The following is an 18,215-nucleotide window of genomic DNA, read 5'->3' on the forward strand; positions in this document are numbered from 1 at the left end:
CTTGTGTTTAAAGAAAAAACTTCAAAAGCATCTCAAACCTTTGAATACTTGAGAAACTGGGACCAAAACTAATGTTTGCGTTACAGACTAACATCACAATTTGAGAAAGCAAACTCAGACAAGTTTGTGAAGCATTCAAGCAGTACACAATGTATCATAGCACTGTCTGTCCGGACACTGACATTGTGTTTCTTAGAGGACATGAATGCTTGCAGGAATTTTTATAATATGTGACTACACAAGAAATGAAGATAAAAAAATACTGAATGGATGATTTGTTTTTGTAAGCACAGTCCATCCTGAATAAGGCAGGATCCTGAGGGATAAAATTACATACTGATGTAAATTTAGAGACCATTACATATACAAACAGAAGACAAGTTAAAGCAGCAAGGGCAACTTTAACTCTGACCTTATGATTTCCTTTTCAGGATACTATTCCTCCATCTCTGCACTAAGACGGAAACCTCCATCCTCCCACCTGGAACCTCTCAGTCCACCTCCATTCAGTAACATTTACAATTATATTACATCACACGCATGCACACACATTGCATAATATTGCTACAGTGTATGCTGTATAAATTATGTAAATACACTCCACTTTGTTTCAAAGTAATTCATCTGGATTTACACTTCTCTTATACAGTACACACAGTACCACATTCAAGGATATGCAGCAAGTGAATAATATATAAAAAAGTCTCACATATCCAAAAGCAAGTAGGTCACTCCACTATTCATATTGTTTTAAGCAGTTATTTAAGCATCCAACTATATAACACAGTATTTTATTTATTAACAGTTGCTATAAAAATGTCAACAACTCTCAGCTCTTGTGTTCTCTCTGCATTACGAAGTTGCCAAGCACGATTCCAGAATTAACTTCCACGTTACCATGCAGCTCTGTAATATCTCCTATAAGCTTGATGTGGCAAGACTTTTTAAACAGCAACCACTCTGTAACAGGGGTTTACATTTTGCTTTGGACATCAAGAGTGATAACTCACTTCAGACATGACAGACAGATGGGAATGTCAGAGTAGGTCTATCTTAGCAACGAACCAGCCAGGCTGCTTTCTTTCTCAATAATGGTTTTACCATGAAAGTTCAATGCACTGGTTGCAAAGTCTTTCCCAGATAATCCATCTTTGGCACATTTTTCAGTTTTATGCATCCTCAAAAGGCATTCGAAGGTTTTTTGATGGTCTGTACATTATAACAATCACTTCTTTTTTACAGTTGTATGTAGATCAGGAAGAAAAGTGGAAAATGTAGAGTATGCAGAATAGTTTTAATAAACAGTTTTACATACAGTACCTTACATATAGAACAGTGTGTTTGCAAATTTAAATAATTTTTGAATGTACAGTGGCTTGTACTCTTATCAAAAGGTAAATTCAAGTTTACTGTCTATCCGTTCTAAAATGCATTTATACAGATAACTAGAACTGATAAACAGATGTGAGGCATAAAATGTTCAAGTATCTTAATGTCATCAGTTAAATAGCCTCCTTTTAACAGTCATATTTTACAAATTTCAAAACCTGTACATACATTATTTTCAATTTTAGAAACTGCTTGTTAAAAGGTAACATTTCATGTTAACCACCAGTTCTTATAGTCTATTGTAATAAAACTAGACATGTGTAGATATAAATGTATATAGTATGTATATATGTACATGTGTATCTATACACATATACATACACATACAAATACGTATGTAGCACTGGGTACAGTGGCAACTTATAAGCACAGGGAAAGTCCTGGGCTCAAAATCCAGCAAGAGCTAACAGAGCAAGTAGGTTGCCTTTGGTTTCATGATGTTTCATTCACTGAAGCTGAAAGATTTTATAAAAAACATCTTGGATAACGTATCTTGTGATATTTATTCTAGTGGTTTAGTATTTTCACAGCCACAGACAGTTTTGCTGCTCTTGTCATTCCTCATCCCAGCTGAGGATGGTAAAATTTTCAGAGGGCCAATACCAGAACAGAGCTACCCAGGACAAAAATTGTACCTTGAATCCTGAATACTGCAAGAGAACGTAAAAAAATATAAACTAGATACAAGTTTGGATGGATTGCTGGCACTGAGTAGGACTTTGGAAAAAACCTTCATGTAAGTCAATCGAACTCTCATCCCAGTGGTTTTAATATTATTTGGCACATCTGACCACTATTTGCCACTTATGTTTTAAAGGAGCCTAAGGGTGCTGTAATAAGGATTTCTATTTAAAAAAATACTTTAAAAAGGAGACCATGATAAGTAATTTCTTTCAAAAATCAAAGCTAGTATGTTCATTTTCCTGAACATTCATGAGAGAAGGAAAAACTCTAAAAACTTTCCTTGTAGAGAGGATACAGATCTCTCTGTGTCTATCTTTCACTAGCAAGATAAGAGGAATTCATTAAAAAACCAGTTCCCAAGAATTTTTAGTCAGCTGAATTCTGCTAATTGAGAATCTTTTGCCAAAGGTTTCAAAACAGTAGCATTGTCCTTCGCAGAGTTTTTGTTTGTTCAGCTTTCTTGTATGTGGGGATTTTCTTGTTTATCATGTTAAAATCATATCAACATTTCTCAGGATGTAATATATTACATTTTGAAGCTTGGACATTGAATATTCAGATTTTCAATATAACAGATTCCTTACTCTAAATTTCCTCTCCTCTCTCTAGAGCTTCAGGCTATTAATGTAATCAGCAAAGAACCAGATAAATGCTCAGCTTTTTCCTATCTTCCTGTCAGTCTTGTGGCTAGTAAGAAAATTCACCGTAAAGAACCTATTTTTATTTCTTTATTCTTCCTTTTGTCATACAGAGCAAAGCGTTGCTATTTGCTGTACTTTCCCCATGTCAATTAAAAGCTGTTTGATACGTCGCTTGAGCTGAGGCAATCTTGCCAGAGGATCTGGTGGTTCCAGTTCTCCAGTGAAATCAAGCCAGCTTTCTAAAACTACAGAAGGAAAAGGAAGAAGTTGATTAGAATAAGTCTTCGAGAAACAGTTTTCATAAGAATTAAAGTTTTCTCACTCTCTGTCTTTTATAAGAAGGGAAAAATACACTGAGGCTGAGAAAAATATACTGAGATTTTAATTAACAGAAGAAATTTTTATTAGGGAAATGCCAACTAAATCTGTATTTCACTCAAACAATCTAAACAGATCTTCTGATTTGATTATTACCATAAAAAGGTACCTGGGAGCAAGTTATACCCTTGGCTAACAATTTACCATCTACACACATAAAAGAAACCTCAGTTCATGATCTTCTAGCTATGACAGTTCTGCAACAGAAAATGGAATCCTTAAATGCAAGGCTTGCTTCTGTCACGTTAACAGGCTCCTGTTTACAAGGTCCAGATTACAGAATGGTTTTCCACTCTTCAACAAATGTTTTCAAGGAATTTCTCTGCTTGTAGAGACAGAGAAGGGACAAGGTCAACCCTGTTAGCCTAGAAATACTGCCTAGTAGAAAAGCAGGAATATTGAAAGTAAAACTGCAAATAGGAATAAGACAACTTTATTTGTCAGAAGATAATTAAGTACTCCTATGACTAGACTACAAGCTCTCCTCATTCTTAATTTCTGACTGGCAAGTAAATTTACGTGTTGTAATACTTACTCCCACACTATAATCTCATTCAAGTTTTCTCACGAAGCCTGATTTGTCTTCCTGAAACCAGTTATTTACCAATATATAGCAAACCAAAGTTGAAGGCAGAATGAACACATTTTTTTTTCCTAAATATTGTCAAATACTAGAACAGTCAAGTCAAAACCACTCCAGGCACAGAAAAATCCATCAGCTTTAAGATCCGCATCTGGACAAAGACTAGACAAGGTATCTAAGCTTTCTGAAATCTGCCTAATATCACAAACTTGAGCTAAATTCTCAAGGGTCCTGAGTGCTTAAGCTACTTTATTGGGCATTAAAAACTTGTGGAAGGGGGTGCAGGGATCAAGGGTACAAGCTCCGGTTATAATTTTGGGCACTCAAATTTGAATACAATTCTTAAAAATCCATCCTTAGTGCCTCAAATCACGTGCAACACCGTGGCTATGAAAGACGTTGTTACAGGTGTATTAACAAGTATCTGGCAATGCAGTTACCATCAACTTCTTTTTCAATCAGGTCCATTCTGCTGGTGACTTCGTTCTGTACATTCTCTATATGAGTAAGGAGATTTAGCTGCCATTGAAGATGTGTGTCCACTTGTTCTTCTGAGCCTTTTCTTTCATTACAAACAAACACAGTGTTTCCTTCAGCACAATTCTTCTTCATAGGAGCAACAGAAAGAAAAAAATTGCCATTTAAGAGGGTTGCTTTGTTTTTTAATTTCTGGTGTTGATTTCAATAATTGAGTCACATGATAAACTACGCTGTTTTAGAATTGTATTTCTGTCTACTTGACAAAAAGCATACTCAAAAAAGCCATGTACCATGACACATCAACAGACTAAACCAAACAAAATGCAAATTCCATACAAATGAGCATGTATAGCACTGGAGGAGTGAGGAAAGAGGTAAAGTTTACCAGCTCAAGCACTTTGTTTAATGCAGTAAGACAAATCGCATTTGTGTGCCCTTTTTATATAAATAGTGACTTAAATTATGAAGTGCTCAACTGCATCGCTCTACCATTACCAAAAATGTGCAAAACCCTAAGGTTTGTTTCAACTTTATCCAGAGAATGAAGGAAAACTCCTTAAAATGCAGTAATATCTAAGATGTCAAAAGTCATCATTCTGCACAAATAAGGTGGCTATTCTGCTTGTTGATTAAGACAAAAGACTTCTCTTCCTACCATTGCTATGGTCTCATGTAACTTGCAAGCACAAGTCTGGGACAGAATTGAACAAGTTTGGGGTTAGTTACAAGGGCAGTAACATGCAGTTATGCAAACACAGTATCTGAGGAAGATTGACTTCTCTGAAATAATTAGTCTTCATAGCAAGTCAGAGATACACAAGTTCCTCATCTTTCCGTATTTGACGTTTCAGCTAATGGAAATGACCAAAGGAAATACATTGCATTTAATGAGTTACAATGTTCAGCATCTCCATTAATTGGCAGGATTCACAGTTTCCATTTTATATCCACTATGACTTCATATCTGATGAAGTTCTTTCACTATTGATGTTTCTATTTTAGGGACTAGAATGCTGGATACGTGTGCTCACACAGTGTCAGTTCATGGTAAATGCCAGAGCAAGGAGTAAATTTTAACTTATTAATACACTTCTCTGATTAAGTGCTCAGCTGATTTTTTCCATGTCACATAATAACAGACTTAACACCATTTTTTTCTTAAAGTATTTCTTTATCCAGTCAAGAAGTGGAAGAGTGAGAAGAGCAGGGAAGAATATAGGGACTGATGGATTTTAAGTAACTTCTTAAGCAGAAAAAAAACCCGCTAACTCATTCTTTTTGAGACCTAAAATCAATTTAAAAAAACAAATCAAACTTGGACTGACCTGCTGGCAGCTTTATGAGTGAGTCCTGGAGGACAAGTATTGTTAATATTCACAATAATCCTTAAAGGAGTTAAAGTCATTTAGCAAAGATAGATTTTAAAAGTCACAAATGCCTCTAAACTCTCAAACCTTTCAGATAAAATCTTTCTTCTCTTAAGACATCAGGTTTGCCTCCACAGTGTTTTCACTATGCAAACTGTTATTAATCTTATAAAGGATGTTTCCAATGTAAATAAGAAATGCCTTGTATCTCACAATTTTCAGTCCCTCTCTAAAACCACAAGATAAGAACGCCATTTTTCCCTTGCTGTATGAGGACCCAAGTCCATAATTCTCAAACCAAAATCATCTGTTAGGTGAGTCTTTTGGATGACCACTGCAGTAAGTTAGAGAAAATCCTAAAGCTAAATAACTTAACATCTAAAAAACATCATGAAAGACTTTTTTTCTCCTTTTAATGACCTCTGTATTTATTCAAATAGCTAGTAAATGCTCCTTGAACAAAAACCCACAAGATAAAATAGGTCCTCCTCTAAGCTAAGAGATCAATGTAGGCAACCAGGGAGTGGTGGCAGGAGTAGTAAGAAAAGCAGAGTACAGAATCCAGCTTGTGAAGAAGAAATAAATGGCAGGTTCAGGTGGGGAAGGCTCGTGCTTTCAGAAGCAAGAACAAGGAAATGAAATACAATTTTAAAGATGATGCATAGTCCAAAAAGGGACTCGATAATAGTCAATCTGAACACCGTTTATAAAAGAAAAGAAGATATGTAACACAACTGTAGATTAGGATAAGACAAAACATTATGGAAATCCAGAATATTCAAGGCTCTGCGGGATGCTAGAAGGGAGAATCCAAAGCCCCAACCAAAACTTTGACAAGGAGAGGTGAAGAAGGCACCTTACAGAGAAGTCAGTTCAAGTAAAAATGGCACTTCAATGTCAGTGTCATCATGGTTTTAAGGTAAGTACAAACAGGTTCACGGAGACACCAAGGAGAACTTTTCAGAGAGTGTTAAGTCTAGACAGAAAGCCTTATTTCAGATACCATAGAATCATAGAATCGTTAAGGTTGGAAAAGACCCTTAAGATCATCAAGTCCAACCGTTAACCTACCACTGCCAAGTCCACCACTAAACCATGTCCTTAAGCACCACGTCTATCCGTCTTTTAAATACCTCCAGGGATGGGGACTCAGCCACTTCCCTGGGCAGCCTGTGCCAGTGCCTGACTACCCTTTCGGTGAACAAGTTTTTCCTAATATCCAACCTAAACTTCCCCTGGTGCAGCTTGAGGCCGTTTCCTCTCGTCCTATCACTTGTTACTTGGGACTACTGACAAGGTGAACTGAAGTGTTCCAAACGAAAGAGTACTCTGACACTGCCCCAAACAGATCTCCTCTTGGTTTAAAACAGAGAGTGCCTAGCTTTTTAGATACATTCTTTAGTCTCTGAAGGAAACGTTAGTTTTGTTTCACTGCTCACATATTATTTTCTTTTCATTCTAAATGTATTTATACTATTCACAATGACAATTTAAGCTACTGTTGGAAGGAAAGTGTATTTCACACTGCTGCATGTCTCATTACTAAACAAACTGAATATAATAATACAATTTAGCATACAAACAGTTATTTCTAACTAGAATGAGCCAAAATTTCCCATTCAGACTATATAGCTTACATGCCACATTTAAAACTAAAATTAAAAGAAAAAAGATGGATCTTACTCATTTCTTCCACACCAGAAACTGTACTTCAAAAGGGGGATGAGTTGGGTGATTTATTCTCACACAGTTGGTATTGTAGAAAACAGAAAGGTTTGTTTCACTTTGTTTTTTGCTCAAAGAGAACTCTTCACTAAACCCAGACTACAAGTTTCAGACCTTTTCCACAAAGTAATGGATTCAAATCATTAATGCAAAAATGAGAGAGATGTTTAAATAGCCACATACAATCCTGACTAAAAACATGTGAAATGTTTAATTAGAATAAATATGCAATATAAAAGGCTCAAAAGAAGTTGCACGTGAGGTGAAATTAGTTGGTCAGTAAATTATTGCTTGTGGACCGAATTCTAGATAGTGTTACTATTTAAAGAATACGGTACAATAATAAACACTATTACAAATCTCAGTTTAACAAACGATAATAACAACAAAACCCACATGTAGAAAACAGATCTGAGAGAAAAAAGGATGCTTGTCCTGTTTTCCTCACCTCAAAAACGATGTAAGTTCTGTTTCAAGACACTGCATTTTAAGCATAGGAATCCCCCCCCGCCCCCGAAACACTGGATTGAGCATAAGCAGTTTTAGCACAGGCAATACTTTTAACCATACTTTGCATTTCACCCACCAGCTGAAATGGATATACTTCACCTGAAACTATTTCAGTGATCCAACTTTGCTTCCAATGACTTTCCTGACTTATTTGATAGAATATGTCAACTTATAACAGTGAACATTTCTAAATACTTGTATGCGCTTGAGTTTTATCAGATTGAACATATTTTCCAACTAAGAAACTTCCCAGATGAAGAATGATACTTACCTGCTCATTCATGCCATCATCTTTAAAAGAATATTGTAAACAGTTTTTACTCTCTGTGTGAAAATCCTGATCTTCCTCAAAACTACTTGTATCTTCATCATCTGAGCTCATGGGGTCAGTGACTGCTTTGCAGTCTTGACCAAAACTCTGTGGTTTTTGGTAACTGTGCTCACTTGTGATGTATGTTTCTTCCATCTTCTGGGGTATACTGGGCGGCTCTTTATGGTTTTGACTGTGACACGTCCTTTCAGTTGGATTAACAGCATCCGGCAAGGTCACTAATTTTTTCTCTACCCCAACAGTTAATTGTTCTTGTTCTTTTCGCATCCCTGAATAAGCCCAGAGATGAAGGTCTGGGTGATGCTTATTTCTGCAACAAAGGGAAGGGGAAAAAAGCAAGTTATAGAGAATACCACTTACACCACTGAACTGTTAAGCATCCACTTCTGCTAGATCACAGCTACTGATAAGCACGATTATCAAACATGTAAGTATTTCTAGGTCACTTCTCAATTTAGGATAAATCCAGAATGTCCCTTTAACAGAAAATTGACTAGAAAAAAAAATTTAAAAAATCACCAATAATCCCAATATACCACATCCACTCAGGTGCTGACCACCTACCACCCACTGAAGCAGAGGGTACTCTACATCTTGCACTTGAATTTTTTAAACTACTGTACAAGAAAGAACTTTAATGTGAGAGAATAATGCATATGGAATAATGGTAGTTTCTGCTACCCAAATATAGAAAGATGGAGAATAAACCGTGGACCGATACTTACTTTAATATCCCAATCTTCAACTGCAGTCCATGCAATATTTCAGTTACACCATATACATCTGCCAGTAGGTGATGTGTTGACACAATCTTTTTGGCATTAAGATGAGAGTAGTTTTCTTTCAAAAATGATAATCCACACATGTGTCCGTTGTTTAGCCAGTCTTTATCATAAAGATATTTGGCACTCCACCTCTGACCTGGGGTAAGCAATAAACAAATTGAGGGCCATCTAAAGCCACAGCAGAATTGTATTTAAAACTAGAGTGCTATAATTATATGCTGTACTCTTCTAAATGTCTCCTAACATCCATGAAAGAATGATTCAAGGTCTTGCTATTAATATATTAAAATTTAGTTTTCATGGATTAGGAGGAAACTCTTAAACACTTATGAAAACAAAAATAAACCTGAAATCAAGACCTCTCTAAATGGCATTTGAAAAGAACATCTAATCACCTTTGCAATCAATGTACAGGATATTAAGAACTGTGCTATTATCAATCTCACTGCAAAAAATGTTTAAATTGGCATTTTATTTATCTAACTACTGCAGCTTACTTTTAAGAAAAAGAAAACCTAAGTTACCAATAGAAATGTTAGAGACTGGATTTTATATGGACATATCCAAAACACCTAGTTTGTTTCCAAAAGACAAGTATTTTGCTTTAATACTGAAGACAATATCTATTTATTATAAGCCAGGACAAGGCTTCATGAAAAGCAGCCATTTCAAAGTTATCGACAGCAGAGTTCTTACTCTCTCCTTTGAGGTGCCTTTTACCAGACACTACTAGACAGGATACTGATGTAAGTGGGCCTCAGGTCTCCCATGCTATGGCAACATCTACAATCTTAACCCAACAGGCATGAATGAGTATTTAGCTAATGCTTCTATAGTAACTAAATAACTATTTAAAAAAAAAAAAAAACCAACAACAAAACAAAACAACCCAAAAAAACCCCAAACTAGAAATGTATAATGCTGATTATTCCAATATTATTGTTTACAATGAGGAACCCAGACAAACAGACTGACTAAGACCGCAATATCTTACACTCAATTTCATATCAGACTATCATCATATACAGAACAAAGAATGGGTTGATGGAAGCCCTTCATACCTTTCAGGAGAATACCCTGTCTATCTCCTTTCTGCCCATTATCCCAATACACTTTAAAATACTGACATTGTGAATGACTTTTTTCTCCTGACATAGAAAGAAAAGAAGTAATGGTTAGGAAGGGAGAGAAGATAAAAATTAGGGACACAGTCTCTGCATAGCAGGGGATAACGAAGTACCTAGTACAGTGCAGGGAAAGAACACAAGACAAATTAGTTGGCTTTAATAAGAAAAAGCTTGACTGCTTAAAGAGTACACCACACAGAACCATCAAACAAGACTCTGTACCAACAATTTAGATTCAGATTGGGGCAAATGGGAAAAATATCACATCTTTCCAGCTCTATTTTCCTAAATTTTCTTCCCAAAAATAACTAATAAAAACTGTGTTATTTTATACCTCTGCAAACAGTTTCCAGGTTTTATTTCTTAAATTCAGAAAGAAAGTAAAGTTGGGGGTGTAGTCTCATTGCCCTTTTGAAACAGCTGGACTGTTGGATATTTCACCAGAAGACAGGTATGTGTGTTTGTATCAAATGTCAGGAAAAATACTAAAAACTTTCTTCCAAATTGTATAGTTTTTTTCCAAATAACTCCTAAGAAAAATGCATTTATGGACAGAATCATTTTTAAATCAACATCTTCCTAATCATATGTATTCATTTTAAAAATAAATAGACTTTCCCTAAGTCTTACCATTTCAAACTTATCTTAACAATTTTAAGTTCAAGATGTGCTTGTTTGTGCACTATCGTTTACCATAAAAAGTGATAGATTTTTTCATATTTTATATATTCAGTTCCACACCTTCATTTACACAATTCTGGACAAACGCAAACATTATAAAATTGCAATTAATATGAAATGACATCCACAGCATATCTGAGTGTACAATGGTAATAAGTTCTTTTTCTCTAAAAAAAAAAAAAAATAAATTTAAATGAATAGATGTGATTCCAAGTATAGGCAAAACAGATCACTGAACAAGAATGATTTGTTTAGAAAGACTTTTTAGACTACAATGACATGAAAAAGTGCTAAGGTTGCAGGGGAATTAAGCTTCAACAACTAAAGCGATGGTAATTAAGATCATGAATAAGATTTAGCATAGCTGAAGAAGATGTTACTAACAGGAAAGTAAGTTTCTGCACAGAGCCAAACTTAGAATCACTTGCCCCAAAGAAGTGTAACAGATAACACAAAACAGACAAAGCTTTAACAATTTAAGGAATGTATAACATCTCTGCTTAAAAATCCCAAGCAGACAGCTGCAGATAAAGGTGGTTTACCCGTACCTGGTGGATCTCTGCAGATATAACAGATGTACTGCTCTGGAATGCTGTCCTCTAACAGTCCCATGCATACACTGTGCTGCCAACACAAGCACTCTTCACACTGGCATCAGAAAAAAATAAAAGCAAAAACTAAAACTGAGATAAGTAGATTCAAAAATCAGAAGCTATTTCTTGCATCATCAAAATGCAGAGAACAGCAGTTTAACTTAAATAGCTGGTTTGAGTAAGATTATCTTAGTTGGGCAATTTGTGTTTGGGTAGGCAAAGACATCAAGCTAAAAAATAGCTCTAGTTCTGAAAGTTACCTCAACCACAAATTCCAGACTGGGAGAAAAAAAAAAAAAGAAGAAATTGAAGATGTAATATTTAATAATATTTTATTACAACATTCAGTATTTTAGCACCTAAATATTTAGTAGTGAAACATAAGACAGAAGTATAACATTACAGTAAAGTAGAAAGATAATGTAATACATTACAGCATAACAGTGAAAAGTAGAAAACTCTTCAGTTTAATTATTTATATTTACAAAGCATCTCTCCAGTGCGCTAGAAAGATGTGTTTTTAATATCGCACCAATGGAAAATCTAAAAGAAAAAGAAAATGAAGAGAAAATGAAAGAGGAGAAACAAGAGAATAGGAGAGCAAAATAGAAGTGGTAAGACATGAGGGCCTAGAAACAGCAAACTGGCCACTCTCAGTAGACAAGGTATGAGGAGGAAAAGTCAGGCTGTAAATGGACAGGTAGAAACTACCACTTAAAAAAATACATTTTCCCTTCTCAACTCAGCGATTGCCTGTGTTCTAAATATCTGCTGTTTTACCACTGAAAGTCTCTCCTCTTCGCTTTGACATGCTTTTGAGCATCAACCTATTCAAAACACTGAAGTCACCTTTCCTCTTGTCATACCACTATGGCTACAACTTCCTCTCCTCTCTCCAAAGATTTCTACACCAGTCCGTTTTTCCACGTTATTACCATAGCTGAACTCCTACTTAGTTCCTCCAACACAGCACAGCATTTCAGTAATGTGTTCCCAGGGACAGTCTTCGTGTCCTTCATTTTCAGGTCTTTCTGTCATTTCCAGAAGACTTTACATCCATTAACACAGGACAGTCATACTTGCTTCCTTCAAAACTCAACTAAAAAGGCTCCGTATTTTCAGCAGAAACTGTACCACATTAATAGCTGAATACAAACCTGTTTTTTGAGTGAGGAAAAAAACACAGGAAGTTCATTGCTGTTTTAAAGTTTTTGACAACTGAGTTCTTCCTCACTGTTGCCTGCATCTGATCTAATCGCTATATTACGAATTCCTTGAGACAAAGACGTTAAATTATTCATTACTAGATCGGAAATGCTCCCCTCATCGGAGTACAAATAAATAAGCAGCAGTAGTTGCAATCCATCAGCACCTGAATGCCGTGCAGATGCTGTATACTCTTCTACCCTTTTTTCTATACCAAGTAAGATTTAAATTCTTAGCAGTTTCTAAAACCAGCTAGTGATTTCTAGTTTGAGAACTGCTGTTCTAAAGATGAAGCACGCACATCACACACACATCACAGTTACTGACGATATTAACGTCTGTGTAGCAGAGATCTTGAATACAGCTGAGGTACATTTACAGTGAGTAGAGTGGTATCTGCAATTGGTACTGCAAAGCACAAGGGACAAACCAGAAGGGCTGGTATAATTGGGATGGTCTGTGGACAGAAGCGATGATTTGTGTGCAGGAAAGGATACTTTATTCCAAATTTATCAGTTAGCTATAAAGAAAAATGTTACCTTTCCGTACAAACCTGTTCTACATATTGATTTGTTAGAGAAACCCCATCCTAGAATAAGTTCTGCATACACCGAACAGTCACGCCAAGTGCAGAACATAGAAATATTTTGTAATTGTTTACTTTTATTTACAGCTCTCTACATAACTTTGGTCTCCAACACATCAAAAGGGTACCTTCACAAGCAAGAAATTCACACTGAAAATATATCCACCCCCAAATTTCTTTACCTGAATCATAAAGCCATTTTCTTCATCCAGTTCACAAATGCATCTAACAATTTCATTGAGAGCATCATCTTCATCCTGAGACTCTTCAAAGTTAGTTGAATCAAAGTCCTGATTGTATTCATCACCACTAAGTAATAAACTCTCTGTAGAGGAATCATCCAAGAACTCCACATCTGAAAGGTCTAGTAAAAATAAATGCATGTGAAATTGTGTGTGCAGAGATGCAATGCTTTACAGAAATACAGGTTAAAAATCTTAACCTGCATAGAGCAAAAAATCGCTCTCGAACACATTGCTGGTATATTAGATTTCTTGACAAATTCTGCAAAATGCCTTTAATGTGATCTCGGAAGCAGAGTAGCAACACTTAACCAAAGCAAGTACAATGCAGAACAGCTTGAGGAGCGTAAGCATTTTGATTTAAATAGATGAAGCATAAATCAGTCACCATATTTATAGCTACAATCTCAAACACAAACTAAACTATTTCCTGTAAAATTCTCCTTCTTAAAGAATTAATCCTACAAACTGGAAGTTGCTGTTCAGCCAACCTACTTTCTCCACTAAGGTCAACAGACAAGATAGCTCTCGGATACTGGTATGATGTATTCTTCTCTGAGAACATGCTGCGCAAAGTCAGAGAGCTCCCCGAGGACCGTGTTAACGGAGAGGAGCACCTGTCCAGGAATTCCACAGAACTATCTTCATAGTCTGAATAATCTGAAAAGTTAAAAGACAATAAGTTGCTGTTACAAAAATCAAGAAAAGTTTATGACAAATACAAAAAAAAAAAAATTTAAGTATACTGCAACATTATATTCAGAAGTAAAGAATATCAACATTGAGGTACTAGGATGACAAAACTGCAAATATGAAGTGGGAAAAGCTCTTCGTAACATATTTTATCAAAAAATTTCCAGTAAGAAACAATGAAGTTTAATAGCTAAGACAAGCATTACCCATTTAACTCCCTCCCCCAATCTCTGAATGTACAGAGGCATAATTTTTCCTAGAACATTATACAGTCTTTTTTTTCCCCCACAGTTCATCCTGTACCATCTGCTACCCTTAGAGATGCTGCTGGTAGCTCTCTCGTTTTGCCTTGGGTCTGTTTGGAGCACTACCAACATTGCTACCTAGAAGTAACTGCAGACTGTCCTGCCAGGTTAAGTGATAACAGCTTGTCTGCAGACCTGCAGAGGAGCACAAGGAGCCCAAAGAAAACCCTCATGGGATGCTCTCAGGCCCATCCCAGGAGCCATCAGCCATTGATGGGCCAATGGCTCCTGGGATGGGCCCAGGAGCATTATAGAATCATTTAGGTTGGAAAAGACCTTTAAGATCATAGAGTCCAACCGTAAACCTAACACTGCCAAGTCCACCACCAGGCAGTCCACCACTGCCAAGCATCCCAGTAGGGTATGCACAAGCCCAGAGGAACACGATGGGCAGGCAAACAACAAACACCTCCTGCCCAGGCCCGTCCCAGGGCTGTCCCAGCAGCGCCATCACCCCCATGATCCAGGCGTGAAACCCAGAGTAGCTCTCTGAATAACCTTTTGGACGAAGCGGGGGTTGCAGCCAAGGGGTGGGATGTAGGAGAAAATCATTTTGGGATTGCATGAGACTTATTATGGAATGTTTAGGGAAGGAACCAAAGGTGGGGAAAATGGACAGACCTAAGTGATTTGGGGAGGAACAAGTGTGGGGACAATAGAGGAATAAGGGGACAAAAAGGGCCAGTCATGCATAAACAGTTTGCTGGTCATGCCCTGCATCTGATGAGCACAGTTTGTCCTACCTGTGCTGGCAGGGGTGGTGGAATCTCCCTCCTTGGAGATATTCAAAAGTCATCTGGATGTAGTTCTAGGCAACTGGCTCTAGGTGGCCCTGCATCGGTAGTGGAGTTGGACCAGAGGGACTCCAGAGGTCCCTCCCAACCTCAACCATCCTGTAATTCTTATTAAACCCCATTTCTAACTCTTACCCAGGTGAGAGGCTCTCTATTCCGTGTGCAGGTGTGTGCATGGGGGGACTGAGTACCAGCAAATGGAGTCAGACCATGGGTTGAAGGGCCATGCACCTGGAGAGACTGGGGCGAGTGACTGAAGTGCCACCCACTTGCGAGGGATCTCTGGTCACAGAGGCCCATGAGTTCATGCTGCAGCACCTAGAGCCAGTGCAAGTGTCTGATTGCTAGCTGAGATCAAGCTGGACCAGCCGGTGAGCAGGGAGTGAGTGGGTCTGCAAGGGCCAGCTCTGGGTGCGAGTGACTCTCTAAAGGTGAGAGCCAGGAGGGCTACTGGGATCCGGGGAGTCCTGGCCAACTCTGGGAGTACGCAAGCATGCACTGAGTGAGATGGTCTGTACTGCAGTGGGGCCGTGGCCCCGGGGGCTTGTATCTCCAGGTGCCAGCAACTGGGAAGACTGGGATCGAGAGGCAGCTACTGGGCAGACAGTGTCTGAGCCCAGCTGCTGGAGGGATCCACACTGTACATATATATATATTTATATATATATATTCTCAGTAGTGGGCCCCCATCCTGCTCAGCCAGATTGGGGAGCAGGATGAGGCTGTTAGCACGTGCACAAAAGCACAGACAGCACCATGTGCTTGTGCCTACTGGTAATACAGCAGTATTGACATTTATATTGATACCAGCATGATCTATTTTCCTCTAACACATACTCTTTGCAACAGTCTCAAGGAACACATTTGCAAGCCTGTCCTTAATCACAGTGACTGGAGAGACTGTCTCAGGTAAGTCACAGAATCACAAATCGTAGAATGGTTTGGGTTGGAAGGGACCTTAAAGATCATCCAGTTCCAACCCCCCTGCCATGGGCAGGGACACCTTCCACTAGGCCAGGTTGCTCAAAGCCCCATCCAACCTGGCCTTCAACACTTCCAGGGATGGGGCAACCACAGCTTCTCTGGGCAACCTCTTCCAGTGCCTCACCACCCTCATAGTAAAGAGTTTCTTTCTAATATCTAATCTAAATCTACCCTCTCTCAGTTTAAAACTGTACCCCTCGCCCTATCACTACCCTCCTTAATAAAGTCCCTCCCCATCCTTCCTGTAGGCTTAAGTACTGGAAGGCCACTGCAAGGTCTTCCCAGAGCCTTCTCTTTTCTACACTAAACAGCCTCTCAGCCTGTCCTCATAGGAGAGGTGGTCCAGCCCCCTGATCATCTTCATGGCCCTCCTCTGGACCCGCCTGAGCAGGTCTATGTCTGTCTTATGCTGGTCAAATGGTAATTAAGAGCAGCTATCCATTTACTCCTCTTAAAACTTACCACTTTGAATATAAGTGAGTAATCAGGATTTCTATACTTCCATCCTTCTGTAGGAAGAATCCTGCTACAACCTGTATCTACATTTTTCTTGCAATGGGTACCACAATATGCTTCTCTCCTAAATACCTTCCATAAAGCCACTCTTCATATTTACTTTCTCCTTCTGTCAAAACCACACTATCTACACATTTCCTATACTCACTGTAGAGGAGTCAACTCAATGAGTAGTTGAGTTGACTACTTCATGTTGTATTGCTATCAATCTCACTGTAACAGAACAGTATAAGTAACAGAAATTACCTACCTTCTGTGTTACATGGGTTTTATATGAACAGTCAATCATGCATATATGCAGAGCACAAAAAAAAAAAAGGTTTTGTTGCTGTTTTTTTGTTTGTTTTAAAGCCTTGCACAAAATTTGTCTGGAGCACACAATGTGCCTGCTCCCTCTTCTTCCCCAAGATGCCTCAATTTGATTGCAAAGGAACGAACCATGCCTCACACCCTTTCATTTCTGCCCATGCTCTGAAACTAGAGTGAGCTAGTCCTGGAGAAAGAAAAGACTGCTTCTTTTGACAGATCATTTTTCAGTGGGCTTTTTCAGGGTCAGACACTGGAGTCAGAATCTGCCAAAGCATCCTTCTCTTTTGCCCAGTTAAAAAAAAAATATCCAGACAGAATACCTCTGGATTTCTAAAAACAGATTTTCACAAGATGAATTTGCAAAGAATAAAATGCTCAAGTTTTACTCACATTGCTTTCTGCATCTGGATTTAAGATTTCTATTTGTTGGGGCATCGGGAGATATATAGATTTATCCTAATATTTACAAGCATTGGATATGGCCCCTAGGAGTTGGGACCTAATTGTGGTACCCCTGCCAAGCTTCTAAGTTTCAAGACAAGTTGGCAAAAAGACTAAAGGAATAAAAAATAAGAAAAAAAAAAAGCTAACACCGTAACAAACGACCTCACGACCTCAACAAGATAAAACCAAAGAACAATACTGGGCACAAGAACACACCTCTGATGTTAATTTGCATGAGGTACTCTATTTGAATCAATCTGGGTGAACAGGGTTTGCAGAACCCACTGCATGGCAGAGCAGTATGGAACCAGAGAACCAAGTGTACCCCAGACAGTGTGAAGCATTAGACTTTCTGATCTCAAGCACAGTGCTTTGCAAAAGCAAAGTATCACATGCTCAGATGAGAGCCACCGGTCTGACCAGCTCCTCCCAAACCTCAATTGTGCACTACATCAGCCTTTTCTGACAACTCATCTAAATTCCAGGATTCAACACCAAACATGAGAGAACTTCTCAATTTACCTTTTTCTTTGGAAATTCACGAAACAGAAGGGCTCAGGGAAATACCGTGTAAACATTTCCCCATTACAAAATATACATTTGTATTTTTGAACGTATTTCAAATCTGTAGCTGTTGTTGCATTTTATACACTAAACCACTGAAATTTAGCAACAGATTAGATTCTAGAATAATTTTCATGTCCAAGCAAAATAAGTAGGATGTGTATACAGAGCTTCAGATGAAGAATTTGAAGAGATAAGAAGAGCAAGCATATCTTTTGAAGGAAGAAAAAACATCTATGAAATATCTACCACACAGAGACAGGCTATTAGTACAAAAATGAGGTCACAGGCCTAAGTG

The 18,215-nt window shown here is 37.9% G+C and overlaps 1 protein-coding gene across 19 annotated transcripts in view; it reads right to left on the reverse strand.

The window, feature by feature from the left end:
• Positions 1 to 1,275: 1,275 nt before the first annotated feature.
• PHF20L1 (PHD finger protein 20 like 1) overlaps positions 1,276 to 18,215 on the reverse strand; it is a 55,929-nt gene continuing 38,989 nt past the window's right edge. For 11 of the 19 annotated variants that reach the window (XM_087745636.1, XM_087745748.1, XM_087745753.1 and 8 more), the window contains 8 exons: positions 13,804 to 13,968; positions 13,249 to 13,430; positions 11,230 to 11,329; positions 9,935 to 10,021; positions 8,814 to 9,009; positions 8,029 to 8,398; positions 4,116 to 4,281; positions 1,276 to 2,959 (listed from right to left, as the gene is read on the reverse strand). In XM_087745636.1, coding sequence (XP_087601762.1) covers positions 2,817 to 2,959; positions 4,116 to 4,281; positions 8,029 to 8,398; positions 8,814 to 9,009; positions 9,935 to 10,021; positions 11,230 to 11,329; positions 13,249 to 13,430; positions 13,804 to 13,968 — 1,409 coding nt within the window. In that variant the 3' untranslated portion in view covers positions 1,276 to 2,816. The remainder of the gene's footprint in view (positions 2,960 to 4,115; positions 4,282 to 8,028; positions 8,399 to 8,813; positions 9,010 to 9,934; positions 10,022 to 11,229; positions 11,330 to 13,248; positions 13,431 to 13,803; positions 13,969 to 18,215) is intronic. The other 8 variants (XM_087745729.1, XM_087745701.1, XM_087745691.1 and 5 more) reach the window with 3 other exon arrangements.

The sequence above is a fragment of the Nipponia nippon genome, unplaced genomic scaffold (genome assembly GCF_047370975.1).
Source record: "Nipponia nippon isolate SJK-2023a ecotype South Korea unplaced genomic scaffold, ASM4737097v1 scaffold_1, whole genome shotgun sequence".
Classification (NCBI taxonomy): Eukaryota; Metazoa; Chordata; class Aves; order Pelecaniformes; family Threskiornithidae; genus Nipponia; species Nipponia nippon.